Here is a 27,853-nt window from a genome sequence, read left to right as displayed (position 1 = left end):
CAATATTGAGGTATTGAAGGTTGATTTCCCGAGTGTGGACAGGGGTCACACGTCACAGTTGCATGGTGGGTAATACTTCATGGGCTGCGTGGGGGAGCTGAAAGATGTGGACCAGTTAAGACAAACATCCCAAATGAATTGATCGTTACCAATCATTAGCAACGCTACACTGCTGTAAACATGTCACGGCACCTAACAAGATAAACGGGCGTATCAGCAAATTACAGCCGAGCAGTGTGACATTGCCTCGGCGTGATGGCCATCTGCACAGGGCTCCTGTAGAGGGATGTGAATATGTAATGACAACATCTGACATGAATAACAGGCCGTGTGAAGGATATCATGTTCTCCTGTGTGAGGTGACGGAGCAGTTTCTCCAGTGGGGCGTAGCGGAGCAGGGTGGGGGCCGACCCCACCATGAGGAGCTTGTGTTTGGCTCGGGTGATGGCCACATTCAGCCTCCGCCAGTCCTTCAGCAGCTCACCCAGCTGTTGACAGACCGGGTCACACACGGGTCAAAGGTCAGTTTACTACATAAAAACACATGCCAGGTTAATGTCCTAATCTAAGAGACATTAAGGTCCACCAACGTTGCCTTCCGGGTTGCTCCTGACGAAGGAGACCACAATGACACACTTGTCGCGGCCCTGGTACTTGTCCACAGTGTTGACCTCCACGCCGCTGTAGGCCGGTCCGACGAGCAGGCCCGAGATGGCCTTCAACTGCTGCCTGTAGGGAGCGATGACGCCGATGTCACTGGCCCTGCAGCCCGCCTAGAGGACCGGGAGAGCACAGCACAGTCAGGGCAGGACCACCAGGAAATGTAAGGGATCAGGGAAAGACTTGTCGAATGCAAGTTCTGCTTCTCTCAATCAGTGTGCGCGACCTTTGGTTGCTCGGAGTCTATGTAAACCAGGTCGATTCATTGAAATGCCTTGGTGTGTTTCTCAACTCTGATGTTCAGTGACGCTCCCCACCTTCAGTAGCAGGCTGACTATGCCGTGAACCAGAGCCGCTTCGGTTCGATTACTGACTCCCCCCTTATCCACCGTCTCCAGGGCCGGCACCTGCCCGGACCACACAAGCCGAACATATTCAAATGCTTATCTACACAGGGTTAGAGGCGTCACGTCGAAATGTAAACACAATTAAAAGACACTGTGCACGGCACGTGATGTGAGCCTATCATATTTAGCGGCAGTTTTGTGTTTGCCTGTGAGGAAGTGTTGGAGACAGACCTGGGCCGTGTCCAGGAAGCAGACGGGGTTGTGAGGCTCCAGGACAGCCTGGACCCACGCCAGGTCTTCTGGCCCGCACAGACTGTGCTCCAGCTCCTTCTGGACAGCTGCCCGGGAGGACAAGGCTAGCACGCCACTGGCCGTGCGCTCCGAGCCGCACTCCAGCCTCCCGTCATACATCAGGGTGTTACTCAGGGACATGATCTGGCTGCGAACATTGAGTGCACAGAGAAACCCAGTTGACATCGGAAAAGGAATTTGATGTATGAATAGTGAACGTGATTTGGTAGGGGGGGGGGGGGGGGGTTGTAGCCAACCTGTTCATCCTGTACTGGACATTAAGCTGGACTACAGCCTGACTGTGACGTTCGAGACGCTTGAAAAGACTCTCGTCCATCCCCAGCGACCTGACGACGAGACACGAGATCGTTAAGAAACCCGAGATGACAGTACGTCTGCCTTCCCTGACCCCGGGGAGGTCCAGGATGGGGTGCGGGGGGGGTACTCACCTAGCCTCTTTGTTCTGCACTATGGGGGGCAACTGCTGGTGGTCCCCCACCAGGACGAAACGCTGGGCGTAGAAAAGGGGTCCGAGACACACTGGCTGACTGATCTGGGATGCCTCGTCCACGATGCAGAAGTCAAAACGACGACGGGTGAATATGGGGTGCTTCACACCCATGCACGTGGTGGCCACCACCAACTGTGGAGACGGAGAGGGGTTACCAGAGCGACGACAAAGCGACGGTAGGACCCCCGTCAAGAGGAGGTCGTGGAACTGCTCCTCTCCAGCCTGGGATAAGTGCAACACAGTGGGAAGGAGGTGCATCTTCCCCCGCTCACCTCCTTGTTGTAGAGATTCTCCAGGTCGGGAAGCGTGTGGACGCCGTCAGCCCGACACCTCTCCTCCGTGTAAGCCAGGATGTCTGGGTGGACCTTCTGGGCCCTGCCCAAACGCAGGAAGCCCACCTTGAACCGCCGGAGCTTCAGAAGGATGTTGTCCACAGCAGAGTGGGTGTAGCTGGTCAGGAGCACACTGAAGCCACACGCATGGAGAATACGCACCTGGGGGGGGGGGGGGGGCAACGACCGTAACGTTTTTTTTATCGTCCCATTAACACATTTCACAAAGAAAAAGGGTCACACAAGAGTAGAACATGGAGAAATGCCAAACCGCTCCTACCAGTGTGCATATAGTGGTGGTTTTCCCAGTACCGGGCATCCCAACTATCAGTGTGTAGTCTTTGGAGAGCAAAACCTTCTTCATGGCCTGTTTCTGAGGTTTGTTGAGACCTGAGACATGTGTGAAAGACCCGGGATATTGTTATGGTCAATAATGAGCCTCAAAATTAAGTCGCCGTTGAAGTATACCGGTCAAAAGTGAGACCAGGGGGAGTGTGGGAACCAATCGGAGGACAGACCTTTCAGTATGTTGGCTACGGTGTCCTTAGCTTCTCTGGGAAGAACACTACTGAGGTTGTCTATGAACTGAGGAGGGGTGAAGTCCACTATTAACTCTCTCAGTCTGGCACTAGAAACACAGGGGAGGCATAGCCAGCGTTATTACCTGCCTCTGAACACAAGCACCACCGTTCAAAAGAAGAAAAAAAACAGTAGTACTGAAGATACCTTGGCGCAGAGTTTTCCATCAGCTTGGAGAGGTTCACCAGGTGTGTGCTCATTCCCATCACCCCTTCGTCCTGGTCCAGTCGAAACACAACCTCGGAGGAACACTTTGAAAGATCCCTTTGGAGATCAGGGGAGAACAGCTTGAATTTCAGACTAGGCAACAAACAAGTGGCAAACAGACCTTTATTGAGCCTCCCATTGTAATCTACACTGCCATCTTACCGATCCAACGAGCAGCTCGCTCCGGTGACTCCCGTGTCTAAGACGTACCCGGCTGCCACGCCGATTAGTCTCAAATCCTGGTCGCTCACCACAATTCTGTCTCCGACGATCAACCCGGTCGAGCCCCGCTCCCTGCCAGGGCAGCGCTCAAAACGATGCACAAACACACCGTCCGCCTGGTTCTCCACCGGGCCAATCAGCTGCAGGTCTCCCATACACTTCCCACTCTTCTCCCTGGACACCAAATTGACATTACACCAGAAGCTCTCAAACTCCCACGATTTATCAATGACCACCAAATCAGGTTTAAAGTAACACCACACATATATATTTTTTTTACCACGGTTAACGAGAAAACTAAAGGCTTGTTAGTACCGATGGGCATTTTGAACACTGCTGTAACGTGTTCTCCAACACTAGATCAGTTAATCAAGCGTCAACACTGACAGGTCTTTAAGCCTGTCCTATAAAACATATGCGACCAACATTATAGGCCGTTCCTTCCGGACCTTTCTTGGGCAGACTGGAGCCAAATGTTGCGCCGCCCTCCCTTCCGCTCCATGGTTTGGGCCTCCAGGGCACAGAGGAGCAGCCAGTGGCTGAAGTACAGCAGATGGGCCTCTTTCAGGTGCTCAATCTCCCGCTGCACCATCGACTGCTGGGCCTCACTGGTGAGGTAGTCCGGAGCCCTACTCTCAACACCCCTGTAGGAAACAAACGCACGACGGGTCTGCATCAGGCTGATCATTTCTAACAAGTTGCTTTCCGGAACCGGAGGCGTTTGTCCCTTCTGGAAGATGGTTTTACCTGTCGTAGAGAGAGCAGTTCCTGACCTGGGGACACCACTTGCATGCCTGTTTGTCTGTGATGATGTCAGGCAGAGGTCCCATCCGTGTCTGGCCCTCCAGTTTCTTCGTGCTGTTGCTGACGTAATGAGCCAGGCTGTTTCTTAATTTCAACAGCTCTGAGAGACATAGAGAGACAGAGACATGGATCATGTCAGTCAACCATGAAGTCCTGGCCCCAACTAAATGAACACCTCTTGTTAGGTGTCAGGCCAATTAGGTCAAAGGTCAGCTGGGAAATGTGGTGCTCCTGTAGCCATTAAATGTAATAAAGGTTTCAACGTGTCATGAGTTGGGTCATAGTGAGTTGAAGGGTCATTGGACAGCAAAAAAATCCAGAAATGTTTGTCAAAATATATACACAATATGACTTAGTCCAGTATTTCTTCTAGGGCTTTCCCCCAACCTAATTTATTATGGTCGACCAAGATTTGATTGATCCCTCTAATTTGGTCTCCACAAATCGACACCCCTTTGTTTTAATAAAAAAAGGCACTACTGTATTGAAGAATAAGGAACAAATAAGTAGACAGGTACTGTTAAGATAACTTCAAGTATAAAAACATGTTTCCAACCTCACTCACTATGATATGCTTCACAGATTCAGCCCTATAACATTACTCATGTTCGTCTTGATGTTACGGAATACTGACCACGTGAAGTGAACTCAAACTACAAAATAAAAAATAACGTTTAACTTGCTCAACAGCACGCGTTTCAGTTAAACAGTGCCTTTTATTCCAGAACCGAAGACCGCAACCGATATTCAGTGCGGGAAAACACACTTCCTGAAGTTCAGAATTTTGGAGAACACACCTGTAAAACAATTGCCAGGCGAGTGGGGAACTGTGTGCTACAGAGACGGAAAGGTCTGGCTATGATTGGCACACGTCGTGGGCAAAATAACACACAAATGACATGGCATGTTTGATGGTAGCTCAGGCCTCACACACAGTACCAATTCATGAAACACGTTTGTAAGAAAACAATATTTTTTCTCTCCAAACTCAGTAAAAAAAATAAAATAAAGGAAAATAGGAAAAAAAAAAAAAGGAATAAAAAGGAACCGTACTAGATCCTTCACCCAGACGTCGGTCTTGCCCGCTTGCATTAGCGTTTGATGCATGCGTTTTACTTCATCTACGAAACACCTCGCACACTAAAGACGAACCCGGGCCCTTCTTCACTACGGACATCCCTTTAACCCTGGAAACGTGTTGGTGACACGGGCTCACCTCTTCTGTCCATGTGGTTCCCGACTATAGGGTGGAGGTTCCCCGTCTTCAGGTAGAGCAGGAAACCGGCCTCGGCGTCCCTGCGTCTCTCTAAGCTCATCAGGGTGTAAAGGATTACCTGGTCGACAACAACGAAAGCACGCACACGGGTGGTGAATACTGTTCCCGCCTGCTGTATGCCTGGACGGTCCAGACGGCCGCTGCGCTGGCGGGGAGTACCTGGCTTCGGTGTTCGATGGAGTTGGACTCCTTGCCCGTCTTCAGCTCCAGGGGCATGATCCTGTGGGCTGGGGGTCTGCCCGCGCGTTGAATGCGCACCCCCGCCGTCACGTCAATCTTCCCCTTGAGGCCGAAACGCGGCGACCAGATGTTCTCCTCGATGTCCACAAAGTCTGTGAACGTGACGCTGCACGCAGAGTCTTGCCGGACCAGGTCCCCGTCGCTGGGTCTTTAGGAGGGGACAGCCGAAAGGAACCAAATTACATTTTTACATTTCAATATGTTTTTAATAAATCGGGCGAATTTGCCCTTTGGACATGGAGAGAGGGTTGGTGGGCGTGGTGCTACTCACAACTTGAGAGTTAACCGTTTCCTGCCTGCCTGAGGAGAGGAGGTCAGGTACTCCCTGGCCCATTCTGTCAGGGCGGGCAGGTACTCCCAAATCTCCTGCTTCATGTCCTGCTGAGTCACTCTCAGGGTGTACCTACACAGCGGCGTCAGGAAGAATTGCAAACAAACCCGGTTGACCTTTGCCCAGGAACCCCAAATCCCCCCGGATGGTAGGACGGCTCTTACATGTCTCCCAGATAGGCGGGCCCGAGCAGGGCTTGGCTGGCCAGCTGTTGTAGCCTCTCCAAGGAGAAGTCTTGAGACATCGCAGCTTTCTGGAAGATGTCGTGAACGATCGTACCGTTCAGCATCTGTTTGGAGCCTCCGTCAAAACTCTAGGCGTGGATTACATATCATTAGATACTTACAACCGTTGAAAATGTGAAATAACTGTATTGGTGACCGGTTTATAATAGCAGAAAGTAATCTGGGGGGGGTTTGTGGTATATTGGCTAGTGGTCATATACTAGGTGTGTGCCCATCTCGTCATACTCGTATCCATTTGTCACTTGATACTCGTCGTCATATACAGGTGCTGGTCATAAAATTTGATTTATTTCAGAAAATTCCATTCAAAAAGTCTAACTTGTATAGTGTATACATTCATTGCACACAGACTGATATATTTCAAGTGTTTCTTTTAATTTTGATGATTATAACTGACAACTAATGAAAACCCCAAATTCAGTATCTCAAAGGTCTTTAAATGGTCTCTCAGTCTAGTTCTGTAGGCAACACAATCATGGGGAAGACTGCTGACTTGACAGCTGTCCAAAAGACGACCATTGACACCTTGCACAAGGAAGGCAAGACACAAAAGGTCATAGCTAAAGAGGCTGACTTAAACCAGTACCTGGTTTAAGGACCATGGTATCCCTGTTCTTAATTGGCCAGCAAACTCGCCTGACCTTAACCCTATAGAAAATCTATGGGGTATTGTGAAGAGGAAGATGCGATACGCCAGAGCCAACAATGCAGAAGAGCTGAAGGCAACTATCAGAGCAACCTGGGCTCTCATAACACCTGAGCAGTGACACTGACTGATCGACTCCATGCCACGCCGCATTGCTGCAGTAATTCAGGCAAAAGGAGCCCAAACTAAGTATTGAGGGCTGTACATGCTCATACTTTTCATGTTCATACTTTTGAGTTTGCCAATATTTCTAAAAATCTTTTTTTTGTATTGGTCTTAAGTAATATTCAAATTTTCATTAATTGTCAGTTATAATCATCACAATTAAAATAAATAAACATTTGAAATATATCAGTCGGTGTGTAATGAATGAATATAATATACAAGTTTCACTTTTTGAATGGAATTACTGAAATAAATCAACTTTTTGATGATATTCAAATTTTATGACCAGCACCTGTATATTTGTGTTTGGAAAATCTGGAAATGCACTTAAAAGCCTACACCACAACTGTGTCATTGCACACTTGTCAGAGCAATTCTGACTTTCCTTCACTCACTTTGTTTGTGGTTTAGAAAACAATCCGACAGCTCAAATGTCAAATTCACATGCATTATTTTACAGTCCTTGTATTAACAAAACGTTCGCAAATAAATAATATGGTACGGTTAGCTCATTCCAATCAGTTTTGAGAGGATAAAAAAAAACATAGCCAATACCTTAATATTTGTATTTGTGAGCTAAGCATTGGCAGCCCCATGTTATCTAGTGAGAAAATAATGTCAATTCTTTGCAGATCACAAATGTGCATAATTGATAATATAGTTATCAAAGGGTTCTGATTAACACACACCATGTGTTTGGAGAAATAAAAGGGAGAGAGTTAAGCACTGAGATGTGTGGGTGAAACCATACGCAGGAGCCTTTACATGCGTGCAAGCACTTCTTTGGGGGGGGGGGGGGGGCAGGAAAGTGCTGCATATTAGAATCCAAACATAGGAGCAGTCTCAACATACACCCCGCCCTCGTCTTTACTGAGAGCCAAATCAGCCAACCAACCGCTTAGTGTTCTGCATCACGTGAGCAAATTACCCACGTGTAACGCCACTCGCTTTTCCCAAGGTTCTCGGGACACTCCTACCATATACCTTGTTGCTTGATTATACAAAGGTCAGTCAGCCAATTCATAAACATAGCCTGGTATATCATGTTCATACCTTAAACATTTCCCCTAGCACAGCTCGTCTCATGCAGCGGATCCCACTGGCAATGCTAGTCCCCGATATGAGCACATCAGGCAGAAGAACCAGGAACCCGGAGTCTTTGTCTATCAGCCAGGTCCCAGAGACACATTGGCCCTCCAGGTGAACTACATCACCCAAGGACACAGGTGTGGACTCCCTAGGGAAGAGAATACTGTGATCAGAACCGGTGTTCCTTAATTAGGGAGTGGGTCCATGATTTGCCCAAAGCGCCAGAACTAATGGGGCTTGTGATCTCAAGCATCCGGTTGGATCGTGACAGATTTTCTATGGTACCATTTATGTTTACATATTCTGCCCACAAGACCTATTTGGGTGTGATTAGCCGAAAATTACCATCCATCCTTCAGAATGCAGAGCTCAGTGGGATGACACATCTTTGAGGCAGTGATAGTCAGATGTTTCTCCACGGAGCCACGAACACCAGGGACCTCGTTCACATCTAGTACCCAGTAGCGGTTGTGCAGCCCAGTTGTCAGAATAACATGGTCTGGGATGTCCATCTTTTTACTGCTTAGAAAAAGCATACATAAGGGCAATTTCATAGATGCATATATAAATAAGAAAGGAAAAAAAAAAAACTGAATATTTGTAGTCTACGTCTGGTAGTAATTTGTGTGCTTCTCATACCCAGCAGTGGATCTCTCATCTGCAGGGTTATTAGAGCTCTCCTCCATTTTGTCATCAAACCATTTGTCATCCAGCCCCTCCAGCTGGTTCTCCAATGGTACCTCTCTACTCCCATCAGGGATACCATCTCTGTCAGCACAGCTTTCAACTTCCATTAAGCCCATTTTGGAATTGGATGGACACGGAAGGCTAGTTTTTCCACTCTTGAAAGGGACATTACTACTTTTGTCACAGCTAGGAGAAATCACATGCCCACTGCGGGTATTTAAGTCTGTAGGGTATCTACACTGTTCCCGGGAAGCTTTCTGCTCGGTCACGACGGTAAAAGCACTCTGCTGCTCCTCCTCCTCATAGTCACTCCAGCTGCTAGGGGGAGAACTCTCATTGGAGGACAAGGACGACGCTCTTTTGACAGAGAGTGGCTTTAACGACGGCATGGTGTTTCTCATCTTCCCCTTGGCTCCAAATGTTATTACGGCATCAACTTTGGAGAGTGCCTGCCCAGCCTGAGGCGGATTTCTGACATTAACAGCTCGGCCGCCAAGCCCTGTGCCCTGTCGGTGCATAGTGCCGTTTGGCTTTTGAGTGTCAGCAATGACTTGTAAGCATTCACTCAGGATGTTGTCTCCGGGAATGACAGGTTTCAGCAGAGAGTTAACAGAAGGCCTATTAATCGGCATGGTTTTGGGACGTTTGGCATCATGCACACCCTCTGGACTAAACAGTCTTTTCACAGAGCAACGCCGCATGCTACTGATCTTAGTACCGGTCTGTTTCTGGGGTGGGGGACTGGTCTTACCCCTTTCAAAGAACAATGCAGCCCTAGGAGAATTCTCTCTCTTTGAGCAGCCATCTCTGGGCCGTGGACTGCGGCAGATAGGCGAGAGATGTCCAACTTCTGGGTCGTAGGAGGGCCGCGAGGTTCTGATCTGGCTGTCAGGGGTCTCTGGGACAGACAGGATGTCCAGACAGGGGGAAGAATTTTCAATGCCCCCAAGTACACTACGCTTGTACGTGTTCACATTTGCAGGGTCTGTCATAGTTTTGCTGGAGTCAGTTTTCTTCAAGGGAGGATTCAGCTCCTGAAAGCAACAGTTTGTCAATGAGCATACACCAGGTGTGGATAATAAACTATAAATAGGTTCCCCCAAAAACACAAGCCAGCACACAGAAAAAGAAACCCTCACCTTGATCTTGTTTAGGGAGAAAAATGATGAAAGCGTCTTCTGTTGGTCTCCAATAACCTATCGTTGGTACAAAGTACAGCAATTAAGGTGAGCCAGATAAATAACCATAAATGTCGGTGCCCGGGTGAAAGATGTTTGAATAAAGTATTTTATTTTAATATCAGCTATCAATGTTTCTAATCTACCTGTAAAAAAGAGAATGTATAATTAGATTGAGGTTTCATATAAATGAACATAACAGAACTGAAGAAAAACAGTATCAACACAAAATGTGAGATTTTATTTCAAATCTGCAAATGGGGGGGGGGGGGGGGGTGTCTTAGTGATAAAAGCTATGATTCCCTATTTTAACAATATAGCTAGCTACTCTCTTTTTACAACACAAATCATGTGGTCACCCTTGTCACTTCAGGGTTGGTACGTATTATCCGCCCTCACCCGAGTCAACCAATCACCTCACATTCTTGCTATGTTCGTGTGCAAGCAGCACTACAACTAGTACATGCTCATTAACACATTTATGAAGATTACTACTAGCGAGACTGCTCAATCAATGCACTATTGACTGTTATATACACATTACGAGTCTAAAACTTTTCTCCCTAAAAATCAACTATTCATGCTAGCTAAAGTCCAAAATAAATTATTTGTATCTCATCTCACATTCATGCAGCTAACACTGAAGAGTAAATGCTACTCGGTTACTTAACGTGACAAACAATAACGTTACATTAATTTTATGAATAAAACCTCAATCAGAAAATACTCACGGAGTTCTTTAACTTTGTCCTCTTCATGGTAACGTGCAGTAGTCCCACTAACGTTATACAATCAGTATTGTCTGATGATGGCTAGCTTGCGTCTCGTTAGCTAGCTATATCTAAGTTGGAAACGTATAACCCAATTTCACATATTCCTCTCAAATCAAATATGCCTACAGCCCGGTTAGCTCTATCGATTAACCCAAATGCATCCAACATCGCAAAATATTGTGCTGATTATTCCATTCAAGCGATATCTGAGCTTGTTTCTTGCTTTCGCGCGTAATGGTAGTTTGAATGATGGTGATTCGTTACCTACTTATTCTTCTTCATTGGGATTGGTTGGCAGATCGCTTCACGGTTAATAACCAAATGGGAAGACGGTATTTACTACATACGACTGGGAAACGTTCACTTTCCCTGTCGTAATGGACAGAGTCCTCCAATTAAAGAAATACACCTCAATAACAAAAAAGTAATTTAGGGGGTATTTCGCTGTGTCAGTTCTCGAAATCAAACATAAACAAATGCGGTGTAAGGGATTAAAATTTATTGGAATGGGCCACAGCCGGGTCTAGCCCCAAAATCCTTGCTCATTTTTACTTCCTCTGCTTCGGGACCCTTGTAAAAAAATGGTGTGAAAGTGCAAATGGGGTGCCGACAGTGAATTGAGGAAGGACCCATTTTGTCAGTCTACAACGCGATCCGACTTTTTAAACATGTTGACATATGACATTAGCTTAACGAAATTACTTAATTTTAGCAGCTAAGTGCGATATGGAAAACATTTATAAAACGCAGTTTATTTCTATTTTTAGCAGTATAATATCCGTACAAGCACAATAAACGTACGTCTACGTAGTAGTTCACTGATATTTGACAACTATCCAACTCAATGTTCCTAAAAAAAACTGATATAACTTAGTAGTTGACTGATTGTTGGCAAAAAAAAACATTTCCACTTAGTTATGAACGCAGCATGTGTTGTATGTTAGTCCTGATCTATTATAACAAACGAGACTAAGTTTTTCATTTATATTTGAAAAGTGTTAAGGTAATATTGGTAAATTACCCTCACGAGCAATGCTTGAGCATTCAATCCAGTCATTCCTGTGTGGCCACAGGTTAGAAACAATTTATCAAACTCTCATCTTGCCCCTACCAACCTGCTTAGAAGACATGACTTGAATGATACAATTCATGTTCCATTATAAAGACAATAAAATGTGTTTTACAACATACTGTACATACCTAACAGCTAAACATTTAATTTAGGAAGTAATTTCCTTTTGAAAGCATACAAATGCGAAGACTTCTACCTCAACACCAAAGTTCCTACTCCTTAACACCAATAAAAGTATGGTCTTCAATCAGAGCCTACCTCAACCTACTTTGTCCTGATTTGGAGTATGTCAACAATTACAAATACCTTGGAATATGACTCATCGCTTTCATTCAATACCCATATTACACACTCTCACTTTAAAGATAAATGCAGCACTGGTTTCTTGTTCCTCAACAGGCCACCCATGCTGCTAAGTATACCCTTGCAAAAATTACCACCCTGCCAATCAATGAATAGAGCAATATTTTCTATATATCTTTGCTGCTAAAAGCGACATAATGCATTAGATTTAATGTTCCACACTTTCACACACGTTCTCACTGGCACAACTGTCATGTGATTGAAATGAATATACAGTGCCCTTATACTGAGACAGTGCAACATTTCTTCTATACTCCAATATGTTATACATAGTTACACTGTTGAAGGTCACCTAAAGGTTTGGGAAAGCTTAAAATAATGTTGCAATTAAGCACTTATGTTCAGTATACAGTTGCTTGTGCTTCTCTGATGATCCTCTGCGATACCTATACAGATATTGTCCACCTATAATAGCTAGATACTGTATATGATGGTTAAAATATGTGTTTTTTTTACAATTTATTATGTAGATCACATGTAAATGTTGGGTTAGCTAGCAAGCTATATGCAGGCTCACAATCACTAAGAAACATGAATATTTATAACATTATCCCAACGCCCGTTCAGTTTGGCTAGTCTGTTTGGAGGAGAGTTTCTGCCTTTAGCAAAAGCTTTTCTTAACATATTTATTGACGAGTTTGATTGAAAAAAAAAAAACATGTGACGGGAGCGGCATGCCTGGTAGAATGCAACCCAAGAGTGAATAAGATGCCCAGCTCTGAGAGATCTGAGAATGTTTTTCTTGTTTGGGTGACCATATTGTCTCTGTTTGTGTTTTGATTAAAACTGTTTAAGGGTTTTAGAGTTTTGGTCACTTACAACCAACATGTGGATATTAGATGAAATCATTTTGATAGTTCAATTAACACATAAGCTTATAAAACAATAGAAAAAACCTTTGACTTAAAGTTAGAGGTATTTCTGGCAAATGCTGCTTGGGAAATACTGGATAAATGGCAAATATTGAGAAGTAACATTACATTACATTGTAATCTTCCCAGTGAAAAGAAAGAAAAAGTTGCTCAATACTGCTTTGGTGGAGGATGAAATCCTTCCAGAGAGAGAAGCTAATTAAACAGTTGCTCTCTAAAACTAAGGCCAAAAAACGTAACGTAAATGGACATGCTGTCAGATAACTCCACACCTAGACTAATATGTATAACATAGAGCTATGATTTATACTTTTTATTTGGGTTGAGCATGAAGGGCATTTGTGATAAGCAAGTAATGCGAACTGGAGCCAATAGTCTGTGCCTGTCTGGAGATCAGGAAATGAGAGGCGAAGCAGAGAAACTCTAATCCATTTGTGCCAGCAGTCTCAACTGATATCCTGAATATTTATTTACAGGCAGTTTAGAGAAAACGGCACAATGACTTATTTAAAATAATGGATAATTACAAATAAACAGGCTACTCGGGTCATTCAGACTACACACCACCCACTTGCCTTTCCAGGCCTGCTTATAGAACTGCAGGGACTGTGCTAGAAGTCAACTCATGCAACACTATCTTACAGTGTATACCGAGCTCTGGTCTGCCGTGTCTGAAAGAAAGTGCAGCGTAATAATTTGTACATGTACATGCGAGTACACACACACACACACACACACTCAGGAAACACTATTACAGCAATATATAGACTTCAACGGTTTTCACCATCCTTCTGTAATCTTGGAGGAGAGCGGAGTTCATTCAAGTGTGAGTGTGTCTCTGGGTTGGAGAAATGTTTTCCTCAAACATACAATCTCCTGTATGTTGAAGCAGCTCTACACCCTTGCATGAGCGAAAATAAGGCTCGTTAATTTCAAATTCTGATACAAAATCCAGATGCAGAGAAAGTCTTTAAAAAACTGGTTGCCCACCCCCTCAAACTATTCACCCCGCACACCACAAGCCTCTTTTCACTCTTCATGCCAACCCCCATATGTTCAACATCTGACACTCCCACTAGCTTCTCTCCTGGCAAGAATCCGAACAGCTCAAAAAGACGGATGTGACTATTTTGGGAGGAACTGAAGCCTGCTTCTCGCGGAGGACCAGATGAGGTTGGCATGGCACTGGGTGCCACGCTGCCACTTCCAGCCCTCCAGTCCTTATGGGCTGAAAGCAGACGCAGGGAGAGATTGAGAGAATTTCCTGCAGTCAACCTGCTCTTAGGGTCTACGATTTGTCCTGTGTTAAGGCCTATTGTCACTGTAGTAATGGATTAGGAGAGTAAGGATCGGATGCGTCTGTTCCATTCGTTTAGCTGGATATTTATTGATTGAGAAACTAAGAAAAAGTATCTGTAGACCAGCATTGAGAAAATGCTACAGATCAATTGAATTATCTCCGTCAACATAGCGACCCGTTTAAAGACTGATGGTCGGAATGGTTTGGTAGAGTTCCGGTCTTCCAGATAATAATAAGTAACAGAGGACGTGGGAATCTAATAATGTCCTGGAGAAATAGAAGTGCAGTCAATGTAAGTAACCTAATCTATGTTCATTTAACTGTTAGCTGTGAGGTTATTGTTAGCAATAATCATATGGCCACGTTACACAATCCAATTTTGCACTTAAACTGTCTGTAACACTGACTCAAACATAAATGTCACTGACATTTTCACTTCTGACCAGACTCTCAGAATAGCACAACAAACAAACAAGAGACCCAGAACGGGACCAAAAATTATTTTATTTCAGACTGAGATACAAGTTTCATGAAACTAAGAATGTACAAACATGAGAAACCATTCATATCTCAGAAAAACATTTAGGCAAGTCCTTCGAGAATGCGGTGGTAGCTATACATTACAGCAATGCACAGAAAAGACTGGAATGGAAACAGAGGTGAAATTGCTAAATATGTCCAGAGTCATATTCCTTTTAGGCTGAAAGAGGATATCATGTCAGATGATGTGGAATATGTCTACATGCTTCACCTGGGTCTCTGGCTGTTAAATGTTTATATTTGGACTGGGTTGGAAATGCTCAGTATTTAATGAGCAGAACATCAGCAGAGCATTCTTTCCATGCCCCAGTGGATAGACACCCCCCCCCCCCGTTCCCCCGTCGTTGCCTCAGCAACGCCTGCTGACATTCTGAAATTCACTTTTAGCAGATGAGCACGCGTCTTCTGTGCGTCCAAGAGGGCGACAAGCATCACTCCGTCCGATGGCTCAGCATGGTCCTTCTGTTGGACATCTGTTCAATACCACCCCGCAATCAGCCATCTTCAGCAACCCCGCCGCCCCCGATCAAAACATCTTCCCACAGCTATACCCAAGTGTAATTCAGAGAGCCCGAATTACTCCCCAGTCCATTTAATAATGAATCCAAAACAAATTTACATGAAGGCAAACGATATTTTTTAAAACACCTCTAATAATATAGCATTTAAATACAGATTGCCTCCCCAAAGATTATTTTCACACCTAGACTTCGGGACACAAACGTCCATATTATATATAGAGTACTTACGTAGCCTTTGACCCGCGGTTGCAGCAAATGCTGCAAGTCTTCCCTCCACTCGACATAGTATTTCTCCTCTTTCTTGGTCTCCTGCATATTCTCCTTCCTCCCTATACCATTCCCAAGGGGTTCACTCGCTTTCGGAAAGAAGCCAGAATCAATCATAATCACTGTGGATCCTGTGTCTAATAGACAGTGGATTGTAGACACCTCCTACTTCAATCATTTCTGCTGGACACCCTACCAGGGTGCATGATAGTGGATAAGACCCAGGCCCCTTATCTTACATTGACCAGGGTTAATTTAGAACACTGCTCTTGGGCGTGGCCGTCCCGGGTAACTCAAGTTTAACCCCAAATTCAAGGAACTCATCAGATAGCAATGAGTTGAGAGAAACTGCAAAACCGCAGTTATCCTTTGCCACTTAGGAAAAACAAATGAAAAAAGAGAAGGAACAAGAGGCAGATTTAGCATGCACATAAGCAGATAGACCAAGCCTAGAAGCATCACTAGATGTGCAAACAAAGAAACATTGGGAGCTATACTTAAAGGAAAGGCCCTTGAGGCAGCTGTGAAAACCAATAGTGACAGACATTGCCTCAAATCCAATCATTGACATAACTCCTATGACCCTGCTCGGCTCAGGAAATATTACATAGTTGACCAAGCTAAATCACATAGTTGGCATCCAACAGCTTGCTGCTGTCAACATATATGATGCACTGTTCTTTTTAATTGTATCATGTGAAAAAAGGTTATTTCCTGTCATGCATGGCATACATCATTTGCTTAAAATGCTGCACACAGATAATCAGAATATTTTTTTAAATGATTTAACCATGATTATATAATTTATGAGGCATGTCCATGTCCACCTTCTTTCAAAGTAGCCAAAATCTGCTCATAGAAATGTATTAACATTTTATGTTTGTGTTTTATCTCATAAAGATGCAGTCTGTGACTTTTGTGATTAACCAAATATACACTATATGGGCAAACGTATGTGGACACCAGACCATCACACCTATATGAACTGTTGGACGAGAAGACATGGCTCACAATCGCTATTCCAGTCCATCCCAAAGGTGTTCAGTCGGGTTGAGGTCAGGGCTTGGTGCAAGCCACTCAGAATCCTCCACACCAACCTTGTCGAACCATGTCTTTGTGGACCCCTCATTGTAGTGGATTTATAATCAACAGCATCTTCACCTAAGTTAGTCTGAAATTCATTCCACTAACCATTACTCACAGTCCATCACATGGAATTCGTTTTTTCTCTCCACTAAATCACCCTTATCTTTGAAACCCCTATCCCTGAGTCAATGAGATTAAGGATTAGCATGAAAATAGTCCACACTGAGCCAAAACCAGCTCCAAAGAGTTCATTCATTCCTGGATACTGATGATATTAAACATGAAGCTCAAACCACATTTTGTCCACAGTTTGTTTTACTCTCCCCACTGCCTCTCATTGCACAGGACACAAGCTGTGATCAAAGACCGAATCAAATGGCAGAAGATTGCAGCCTTATCTACAACGTGGCACTTAGAGGACTATTCATTACGTTGTCTCCAGATGACTGTGTTTTAATTGAGAGTGGGGATCTGGGTTGTAATGGACTGGGATCCGGGTTGTAATGGACTGGGATCTGGGTTGTAATGGACTGGGTTGTAATGGACTGGGATCTGGGTTGTAATGGACTGGGATCTGGGTTGTAATGGACTGGGTTGTAATGGACTGGGATCTGGGTTGTAATGGACTGGGATCTTGGTTGTAATGGACTGGGATCTTGGTTGTAATGGACTGGGATCTGGGTTGTAATGGACTGGGATCTGGGTTGTAATGAACTGATCATGATTTCTTCCAGACTTCCTGTACATCTGCACAAATGTTTATGAATGGGTGGAAAAGCATCTGGCCTGTAACCTGTTGAAAATCTTTCCGTTGTTAATTAACACAGCCAACCCTAATTGCTCCCTGTGCACAAAATGAGGAAGCCTGTCACATTTCTCCAAGTTAAAGTGGTTGAGTTGAAAGCAGAAATCAAATTAATCTGTCGGACCTTGTGCTATGAATGAAATGCTTCAAAATGGCATCTTGGAAGGGCTGATCTAGCATCAGTTCATATCACTGTAATATTATTTATGATCTAAATAGCAATGCTGATCCTAGATGTGTTGAACTGCTCTTCAGGAGGTTGATAAACTGTAGGCCCCAGTGCCAATGCTTAGAATTCAAGGCATTTGGAGTTGGCAGGCAACAGACAGGCTGATCGGTTAGTTTTGTGGGTGAATCTGACAGGTGCGAAGGGAGAGGTCTGTGAGTGAATCTGACAGATGCCAAGGGTGAGTTCTGTGGGTGAATCTCTGACAGGTGCCAACGGTTTCGTCTTATCACACACAAAGACCTACACCCACATGAAGTGTGCACACACACACACCCCTGCATGCACACACACCCACCCAGGTGCAGCAGGCACCCTCTACAGACACAGCTGAATCATTGGGGTTTAGTCTATGAACAGCTAGCTTGCAATCAGCCCCCTGACATGACTGTAGTGACAGCAGTGCGGGAAGGCCACAGACGAGTGCCGTCTGCTCTTTAAGCAATGCCTCTTTCTAAATAGCCTTTTTCACTCCGGGAGATGTGTAGGCTTTGGATCGCTCTCCAATCGCTGAAGGACACATCCTCCATCTCCCCCGAAATAATTATCTGCCTTCTAGTTTAGTTTTTTTTCCCCTGTGAAACTTCTCCTGTCACCGAATGCAGTTCAATTACCTGGAATGCCTTAACCGATTGGTGAGGCTTTCAGGATTATTGATTTGCCTCCAGTGACAGGAAATGTTTCTGAAAAATACATGCACCAGAGGTCTGGTGGTAATTTCACCGAGGTACGGTATGTCGCCTTCAGCAGCAAGAGACCAAATCAACCCCCTACAGGCCTCCCGGGGCGACCAACAAAACACATCCAGCTACGCATACATTCACAAACACACTCACGCTGCAGCACACTAATCACGTCCCTGAAATGGGTTTCCTCAGAGTTGCCCTGTGTGTTTTCACCTTCCACCAGCAATCAAGCATGTCAGTGGACTGGAAGTATTTCCCCCAGCCTGAAACCGCCTGACAGGCTTGTGCGTGTGTTTGCTGTGTGGTCTTGAGTATTTAAGATAGTAGTGGGCATTGTTGAGTGCATAAGACACAATAACATGCTGGCAATAACGTAACAGATCTTTTCTTAGCTCCCTCATCTGTCCAGTTCTATCTATATCCCTGTTCCTCCCTCATCCCTCCCTCCACCGTTCCGTCTGTCCCTCGCTCCTCTCGCCCCACGCGTGTTGAGTCATTCACAACCTCCATTACGCCGGGCATGTGCATCGCTGTTAGATTCGTCCACATTGTCTGCTCTCACATGCACATACACTCAGACATAGGGACAGGTGGATAGATTCCCTTTTTCATTTATTCCCTTGCTGATAGGCAAAAAAAGGCACAATGAGAAATTGGCACAAAAAAACAGTCACACTCACAACTTTCCCCCCCACGCCCCCAGGTCATTACTTAAAGGGGAATAGTGGCACATTTGTGTTCACGTGCCTAAACCTGTGACATGGTGTTTAATTTTTTCTTAAAGGCTACGCGTCTCTCACAGATTGAGTTAGAGCGAGCGAGCATGCTGCTTAAATAGGTGATGCGCCGTTCCCCTTACAGCTTCACTACACGCCACATGTTGGAATACAGGTGCAAACGTTTTGTCACAGTGAACACAGGGAGGTAGCATTTATTGTGACATTTGACATGTGCCTTTTTGTGGTATAAAATTGTGGTCACAATTTTATATTTTCAGCCAGGCGACATGGGGCTTACACAAAAGGTATGCAACAGCACATAAAGGATGGAATCACTCACGTGAACAGACCGCTAGCATTGGATATACAGCAGGCGCATCGCTCAAATCAGTTACGCCTTCAACGACTGGAATACTGCCAGAAGCGTATTTTTGTCCTCCGGGGTCTATCTCTATGGTGACGTTTTCCTAATGTTAAGGGGGTGGGGGCTGAACCAATGCTAGTGCGTGAGCCACGCGTGCTGCCCTCCCACTGGGGAAATGATGGGGATAACGCTGGAAGGTTTAGCTGCAGGCGTCGTAAACCCTGGTGATGACAAGGACCAGTAAAAAGATAAAGACTGATCTTACTCCCACCGGAGCTTCTCCTAATAGTCAATCTGCACTCTCTGAATGCTACTCTGAAAAAATCATCCTTGAACAGTACCTCATCACCTTGAACAGCACCTAAGTGTTCACATTACGACTTTGGGAAAGAATGAGCGTGCTCCAACACTCTCAAAGCAACGTTAGGCAAATACACAAATGTGTCCCCCTTTCATAATGGTGGGTTGTATATGTTTAAGCCCTTCAAACTACCTGTTTATAATTCTTTCTGGACGCCATAGCTGTTCTATCATCACAATGGAACGTTACTCTAAATTAATTGTGAAATGTATTGAATGTAAAGTTGAGGGCCCTGGCTGAAAAAGGTTTGGGAACCACTGGTTTAGAAAATGTTAGTGTTCAAGTATAAATCAAAGTACATGGACTCCAGGTTTTTGACTCTAGTAAATTGTACGGGACACTTTTCTTCAATGGCAGCCCATATCTGAATATAAACAGCATTGGACTACATTTACATGTTGAAATTAAATAACATTGGTGATCTTTTCCAAAGCACTTTACCACAGCAATTAGGGTTATGTCCCTTGCTCAAGGACATAAAAACAGGTAATTCAACTAGCCGGCTAAACAAATTGAACCAATAAACTGCTTTAACCCCTTGCTCTTAGAACCTCCTACACCTCCTTTGGTTTACACCAAGAACACTTCAAATCTCTGAATAATTTAGATCAGGGCACAAAGGTTTTGACTTTGGAACTGAGTTGAAAAACGTGACAGGGTGGTTGTGAACAGGTCACGGTTAACAGCAGAATTACTCGTCCCGTTTTGGTTGAAAACCGGCTGGCGTTCAATCAGCATTAAAATAGAGGAAGAATGTCAATAACATGCAGCACACAATCAAATAAACTAAATCTGTCAAAAACAAGTTTCAGTTTAGGAAAAGGAAAAGCAGTGCACCATTTTAATCTCATCCAAGACTTGTCCCACTGATGTTGCTATGCAGTTCAAATAACCAATAGATCCAGTTTTATGTCCTAACTCTGTTTGTGTTTGCTATGTAGCAGGTACAATAACTCCACTGACATAACGTTTACGGATTGCGCGCAAGTCCTGTAACGCCTATAAAATGCATACAGGGCAAGCAACATGCAGGGAAATGAATGGGATTTTGCAGCAGGCCTCGAGATTTCAGCACTGTCGCGCGAGCTCCGTGACATGACATTACAGCAGTGTGGACAGTGTCAATGAACATGCACAGAGTAGACCAGAGCTTTGTTTCCAAGGCCACGATTCCTTTCAATTGCGTAGGGTAGTGTGGAACAGTCTGGAATCTTAGCTGTAGTAGCTAGCTCACAGACATTGCATATACACTTGAAACCGTGGCACCGTACAGCCCCGTTTCTAGAGCTCTGCTATAGCTGACTGTACCCACAGCCGGACACAAATGATAATGATGCGTGGAGCCTGTTCATCAGATCATCCACTTCTTAATATCAGCAGATCATCTCCAGTAGACAACAAACAGGGAATGTTTTGCCTATAATGCTGCAGTTTCTTTAATATCTTTTGATATTATCGATTAAGCCAGAGTGAAATATTTCTGCAAATTCTCAGATGGTAAAGTTATAGTTCCATATGTTTCATGAGATGAGATGGGGAACCGCAACTAATAGCTCCACCCTCTCTGTAAAATGACCAGCTTGTCCATGGGCCAAATATCCACTCCCCTTGTAAAATTGGAACAATGCCTACTTCCTTATCCAAGGCACCGGATCTGCTTATCAATCTCACACAAACTGTTGTTTCATGACCAATTACCAAAACATTTATGTATTGTCTAAGTAGTGGGTCCTTGACAGATCTTTTTCTAGAATAACTCTTGATGGCTTCTGATGTCTACAGGGCTCTTTTATAAAAAACGAGCTAACTCCCTCTGAGAGACCGACCCACTGACCCAATATAACTATGTCTCTTGCATAATTTCTCCTCGCCGACTGCCAGCAGACACAGCCATGTGACCTTTCCATACACAAACGGGGAGGTTGGGTTACCCCCCGGACGGTCCGTCTCATTCATAGACTCGGGTGTCACCTTTCCATTGTTAGTGCATAGAAAGACCTGCTGAGTGATCAGATGACTCAGCCCTGAATGGGAATGTGATGAGAAGATGGCCATGAAGTTACAGTGGCATTAGCGAAGTGCTTGTGAATGCAGGAGTGGAGACAGTGTACCCGGGCTGAGATGAGAGAGGACTATTAAAGGGATAGAGTCAACTTCAAGGTCTATAGAGGCTATTGTGTCAGACAGACATCTGAGTGGTGTGCAGTTCGTAAACAAGGCTAGCACCTTTAGACTCCACAAAAGCTTGGGCAGACTAATGATTAGTAGTGGTGGAAAAAGAATAGAATAGCAGATAGAGGAATCTGCCATCCCAAAATTGGAGTGTTATTATTTATTTGTCCTGTTTTGGTGTGGGAGGGGGGGGGCGGGGACAGGACAGCATGTGGTGTGTGTGCTACGTCTGCTCAAATTGCATTGCATGGTATAGATGTGCAGCGTGGATGGCGAACACTCACAGACACAAGGAACTGGAGATGAGATGGAATAGTTAACCATCCCCCATCGCCCCCTCCTTTCCAATGCCCCCCCCCCCCTCCTTGTCCCCCTGGCAGCCCCCAGTCTGACGTCACTGTGCCTGGGCAGCCAATCCGATTACTGAATGACACCCATCACCACTCATAAGCTCCTCCTTCTCCCCCTCTCAGTCTTTTTAAACCGGCCGTGGAAACACAAAACACAACGTGCTGCGGTCACCGTGAGGACGGACACTGACGGACACAACAAAGAACATACACGCATTCACACAGACACACACCACATCGCGCGACACACACACACACACACATCCAGAGTAAGTGTTTCCTCTCGATGCATGCAAAAGCCAGTCCTCCTATCTCATCAGGTCAGAATCTTTCACTGTATTTTTTCCGTCTAGACTCCATCACTCTCTCCCCCTTTTCCATGTCTTCTTGTTTTCTCTCTCTCGTTCCCTCTCCAAATCTCTGTTTCTCTGTCTCACTCTTAATTTCTGTCTGTCTCTTTCTCTGTCTGTCTGTCTATTTGTCTGTCTCTTTTTCCAGGATCAGTATCTTTCTCCTGATCTTCTGTCTCCATCTTTTCCCCTCCAGACAAATGCTGACCCCAGAAAACAACAACAACATTATAAACAACAACAATAATAACAACGGAGGACCTAGAAGCAGCAGCAGCCCCAGCAGCAGCAGAAAGAAAAGAACCTTGAGGGGAACCAGCAGAGGAACCCCACCGTAGTCCACTTTTGTCCCCAGGACTGCAGGTCCGAGATGGGCTGCTCCTCAGGACGACAGCCCCCTGCCTCGGTGCTTCACCCAGACCTTGACTGTGGCGGCAGCCTGCCCCCAGAGTCCCCCAATGGGGGGGGGCTGGTCTTACCCCCAGAGTCTCTCTCCACACTGGAGCACCTAGCCCAGGCCACCGGCGGCACGGAGAAGTCCTGGTACCGCTGTGTGTTCCCATTTGGTGTGATCTCCCTGGTGATCGGGGTGGCCGGGACAGGCGTCACCTTCATGTACAACACCCCGGACCTCCACCAGACCAAGGTGGTGTCCATGGTGCTGCTGGTGATGGGACTGCTCATGCTCACGACGGCCGCCATCTGCTGGAGGGTCCACCGGCTGAAGAGGAGGAAGAAGAAGGAGGGAGGATTCTTCTGCTCCGAACAGGGAACTTTGTGAGATCCGGAGAAATGATTTGAGTGGCGGAGGAATGCAGGGACGGATGGTTACAGAGACACACGTGGACGAGTCTGCAAACGCGACCGCCGATCAACCTGGCACACGTTTCACGCAGCGTGCCACAAGAGCTCACAGGGTCGGAGTGGCGCTGGAAAGGTTCCTCTTCCTCTGACTTGGTTGTCTTGCCTCCTCAGAGGGGTCAGCTCACGGGTTCTCAGTGGACCCTGCTAAACTTTGGATGACCCACCCGAGGTGGCTCGATTCCCAGACTTTGGATGAGTACCAAATGGCGCCCCCTAACCTTTAAGTTGTCTGCCTCCCTATTTCCTACGTTGTGGATTGAGGTCTGGGGAATATAGGGTTCCATTTTGGAAGCAGCCGTTGTGCTCACTCTTTTCATTCAAAGTCATTAATCTCTGCTTTTCACATCGGAAAGCTTAGCAGTGTTTCTAGAGAAGAGGACACCACCGGACGTGCCTGCGAATGAGCTGAGATGTTTACTTTTCATCAATGTTCTTGTTACTGTGCTAGTTATACATTTATTTATTTGAGTGTTTGTGTGTGCGCGTGCGTGTGTGTGTGTGTGTGTGTACAAATATGCACTTTGAACTGGTATGAATTAACAACTGGTTTGACATAATGACATCACCATGCAACAAGACATCTTTAACTTTGTCTTCTTTGAAATGCTCTTTGCATTTGATATGACATTCATGTTTGCTGCACCCGGACATACTGAGGTTTATTGACTTTCAAGTAATTCAGACGACATTCCTATCATAGAACATATCACTGGCTGACCTTGGTCAAATGCAACATGTTGATTTAGTTTAGCCTGGCGCAATTTAACCAATGTAATTGTCCAAAAGTATAAAAGTATAACAAGTACTCCTTCAATACTTGACCGTTTGTTTTTCCTGTGTTTGATTCTTCTATGTACAATTGTGTCTTAGCACGTATATTGCCACGTTTTGCAATGAATGTAGCACTTTCGATGACTATCAATATGTATTCATGTCTATATATATATACGTTTATAAAAATGTCTATATAGATATATACGTTTATTTAAAAAAAAAAAGTTAACTAGAACAACGTTTTATTTTTCACTGTAATGAATAAGAAAGATATATTCCATAAGAATTCTGTTGAATAGATTCATCAAGCGACCCAAAATGGCTCCCCTTTTCCCTACAGAGTGCCCGGCCCAATTGGTACTTTCCCGACGGAAATGCAGTCAGCTGTGTATTAGGATGTGATTTGCAACTATATCTCATGTTCGACAGTAGTGGTTCAAACCTCTCCAGGGAACCGTCAGCAGCTACATGTGTTAGATATATATTTCAGAGCTAGCCCGTCCGAACCCTTTCATCAGCGAACCACCAGGCCCTTGTCTGCTTCATACAGGTTAGCTGGGGCTTCAGTTCTCAGATGTTTGGAGGTTCCTCTGAGAGGTTTGAGAACCGCTGTTCTACAGTGTAGACAAGTTGTGTGCAGCTAGCTGTCAGTCAGTCGAACCTTGCATCTGCAGGCCCGGCTTTTTATTCAGTGCCTTTCTTTCAAAATCAATATATCGCTGTAATGGATTCACTTAAGATGCTCGATTGTCTTACCACTTAGTTGCCACATTTTGCAATTAAGGTAGCTTTTTCAATGACTGTATATTAATGTCGATATCTATATATATATATATGACGATTTACAGTATTTGTAGATTATAGGGAAGTGTGTACAGTACTGTATTAGAGCATATTTATTTTGTGCCTGTCCACACAAGCAGTCCAGTCTGTGATACTGTACCGGTTTTAGAGCAGCTGAAGAAAAGTAGATGTCTGCTTTTAGATGTGTGTGTGTGTATTTATATATATATTGGGTGTGCATGTGTGTATGCAGTATCCCTTATGAAAGGGGGAAATGTATGGGCTATGTAACGAGTGCATCATGACACACTTCAGATCAAACAGCATCAGTCCCTTTGAAGGAAAAATAATTAGGATGGATGGTTTAGGAATACCTGAGATTAGGAATACACTGATTTCAGATCAGTCCCAATGACATGCTGTTTTCCACTTCAGAGTTGTGCCTAATGTTAAATATGTTATGTGTGTGTGATTGTGCATTGCTCCAAAATGTCCACATGAATTGTATATCTTTGTATCTGTACTGTTAATATGGTTGACAAATTCTGTATTAAATGCAAGATTTTAATGTGATACTAAGTGCGTGTGAATAATAATTTAAAAGAAACTTAAAAGAACATGGCAATCAGTAAAAACCCAGTATATCAAGAAGCCCAGTACAACAATTGTGTGTGTGTCCAACAAAAGGTTCTTAGGAAAACGACCCACAAAAGTGTTCAAGTTGTGAGGATGTGGCAAAGTTACATACCCCCACCACACTTGATGTTATCGTCCTGAGCTGAGAAGATACTGATTTAGTATTCTGAATGTAGAGAATATTTACACTGCTATTAGACTGATCCACCAGGTGAAAATGATAAAAACAGTGACGAAGCAAAAGTTAGGGAGTCTCAGAGTTGCAGAGGAGAAGGTTCCCGCTGGCCGTGAACACTGGTCCGTGCAGATCGTGGAGGATGGAGGATTCTGTTACACTTGATGTAAAGTATTCTCCTATGTTAGAGGGCAACGCTCCTCAGAAAGCTACAGAAGCACAGGACTGGCCTCAGGCTTCAGGGGAAAACTCACTGCGACGGGTCATGCTGACCAGCATGTCTCCCATCACAGGCTGCAGCTGGCGGTCCTTTTTGAATTGCACATTTTGATTTGTGTGCATAAATGAAGTATTCACAGTGTGCGTATACTGTGTGTGTGTGTGTGTGTCTGCTTGTGTTTGTCTAACAATCATTCCTTGGCTAGTGTGAGGAGTGTTGTGATGTGACCTCCGTGATGCTGAGGTCCTGCAGTCTTCGTCTTAAAAATGTGGCCTTCATTATGCTGCCCTGATTAGCCTCCATTTGTGCTTCTTAGTCAGCCACAGTGTGACGTGAAACTGGACTGAAAGTAGTTTGGGCGGGCATATGATCAATGTGGGTGTAGTCAGGCGTATGTGTCGTAATTGTTATAATTATAACGCGTAAAAAAAGTCGGGATGTTTTCATCTTTTTTTTTTTTACCCAACTGTCAAAAGAAGCGCCTTGAGTGGCGCTGCTGTGGCCTAAGCGTGCACGTCTCCATCTGCTAAGATTATTCCAGCCTCCAAAAGAGCACACCAACAATTTGGCGAATGGCGAAATGACATCTGTTACCACAGTCAGAAAGCTTGCATGCGTGTCTCCATCTGAGCCACTTAACTCCCGCCATGGCAGCATTTCAGTGGTAACATGGTATCACAGCATTATGTCACACTGCCTCCTTTCCAGTCAGTTGGATTGTTTTCAGGCAGTTTATATGATGCTAAGACTTGTGCAGTGGCCTGTAGTTGACAACTTTGAATCATAACTGTGTAAATGATTTTAGGATTATCTATCTATATATTTTTCGGGTTCCTGCCTGCTATACTGAAATTGATCTTGTCTGTGTAATTAACAGCCGTGGGGCATATCCTCCTGGCTGTGGTCTTTGCCCCTCTCTACGATCATGCATAGTAGAATGTGTTGTTAATGTAACTACTATCTTAACATGTATGCCAGATGCCTTGTTTAATGAAATCATTCATTTGACGGCGTGAATTAAAATCTATTTGTCCGTATGATTAGATTCTCAGACTCATTCATACCATCTAACTAATTGATTCACGTTGCTTCACTTGATTCACTTCTCTTGAACCTTAATAGCTTTAGTAAATATATTTGTGTAGTCTTATATTGGTCACATATGAGGGGTCACATATGAGGTAAAAAGAACATATGTAAGTTATGAATTATTACTTCCATACTGTGTGTGTGTGTGTGTTTATGTTTGTTTGTTTATGTGTGTGAGAATATTCCCATTAATATTTACAGCAGCACTCTGACTCTTCAACCGTCACTCTCAGCATTGCACAAAAAGCAATACGTCTCTCTTTCCCTCTCTCCCAATCTCCCTCTTTCCTTGTCTCTCTCTCTCGGTCTCTCCCTATCTCTGCCTCAGTAATGACAGTTCTTTTTCATCCACAACAGGTTTCACTCCCTGTCTTCTGTTGCCCATGACTCATGTCATTAGCAGGTTCCACTAATTAGCCTGCCATTGATGAAGGCCATTTGTTACTGCGATCTGCCGGGTGTGAGTAACTGATCGGCTGGGTGATGTGCATAACCACAGCCTTCTGTCATGTTCTCAGCACTCACCAACACGGACACCTTTCAGCCGCTCCGCCGTAGATTGGGTAAAATCCCAGACGATGCCCTTTGACCTGTACAGCGAGAGCTGTACATCCCCATTGGACCACGTTCGAAAAAGGTTAAAGGTCAGAGTGTCCTTGGGGAAAGGTGACTATG

At 44.7% G+C, this 27,853-nt stretch overlaps 2 protein-coding genes across 4 annotated transcripts; one reads left to right on the top strand and one right to left on the bottom strand.

Moving 5' to 3' along the window:
• Nucleotides 1–22: 22 nt before the first annotated feature.
• Nucleotides 23–10,931, bottom strand: dna2 (DNA replication helicase/nuclease 2). 2 transcript variants are annotated; one of them, XM_010888911.5, is made up of 23 exons: nucleotides 10,542–10,931; nucleotides 9,772–9,828; nucleotides 8,585–9,666; nucleotides 8,291–8,467; nucleotides 7,910–8,093; nucleotides 5,965–6,113; nucleotides 5,741–5,872; nucleotides 5,389–5,617; nucleotides 5,170–5,287; nucleotides 3,897–4,053; nucleotides 3,599–3,793; nucleotides 3,090–3,323; nucleotides 2,868–2,984; nucleotides 2,660–2,769; nucleotides 2,422–2,531; nucleotides 2,082–2,303; nucleotides 1,748–1,941; nucleotides 1,556–1,645; nucleotides 1,239–1,446; nucleotides 978–1,067; nucleotides 591–773; nucleotides 342–488; nucleotides 23–106 (listed from the first exon to the last, which is right to left on the bottom strand). In XM_010888911.5, the coding sequence occupies exons 1-23, from the start codon at nucleotides 10,566–10,568 to the stop codon at nucleotides 53–55; spliced, it is 4,266 nt and encodes a 1,421-aa protein (XP_010887213.2). In that variant the 5' UTR covers nucleotides 10,569–10,931; the 3' UTR covers nucleotides 23–52. The 2 variants fall into 2 exon arrangements, with proteins under 2 accessions (XP_010887213.2, XP_010887214.2); XM_010888912.5 differs by having other exon boundaries at nucleotides 8,291–8,464; nucleotides 10,542–10,930.
• Nucleotides 10,932–22,358: 11,427 nt separating this feature from the next.
• On the top strand, nucleotides 22,359–25,631 carry LOC105021323 (transmembrane protein 100). Of its 2 annotated transcripts, none has more exons than XM_010888908.4 (2): nucleotides 22,359–22,556; nucleotides 22,834–25,631. In XM_010888908.4, exon 2 carries the CDS (start codon nucleotides 23,008–23,010, stop codon nucleotides 23,416–23,418), a length of 411 nt encoding a protein of 136 aa, XP_010887210.1. In that variant the 5' UTR covers nucleotides 22,359–22,556; nucleotides 22,834–23,007; the 3' UTR covers nucleotides 23,419–25,631. The 2 variants fall into 2 exon arrangements, with proteins under 2 accessions (XP_010887210.1, XP_010887209.1); XM_010888907.4 differs by having other exon boundaries at nucleotides 22,359–22,607.
• Nucleotides 25,632–27,853: the final 2,222 nt, after the last annotated feature.

The sequence above is a fragment of the Esox lucius genome, chromosome 6, assembly GCF_011004845.1.
Source record: "Esox lucius isolate fEsoLuc1 chromosome 6, fEsoLuc1.pri, whole genome shotgun sequence".
Taxonomy (NCBI): domain Eukaryota; kingdom Metazoa; phylum Chordata; class Actinopteri; order Esociformes; family Esocidae; genus Esox; species Esox lucius.
Note: the sequence above shows the minus strand (reverse complement) of the source record. Positions and strands in the feature narration are given on the sequence as shown.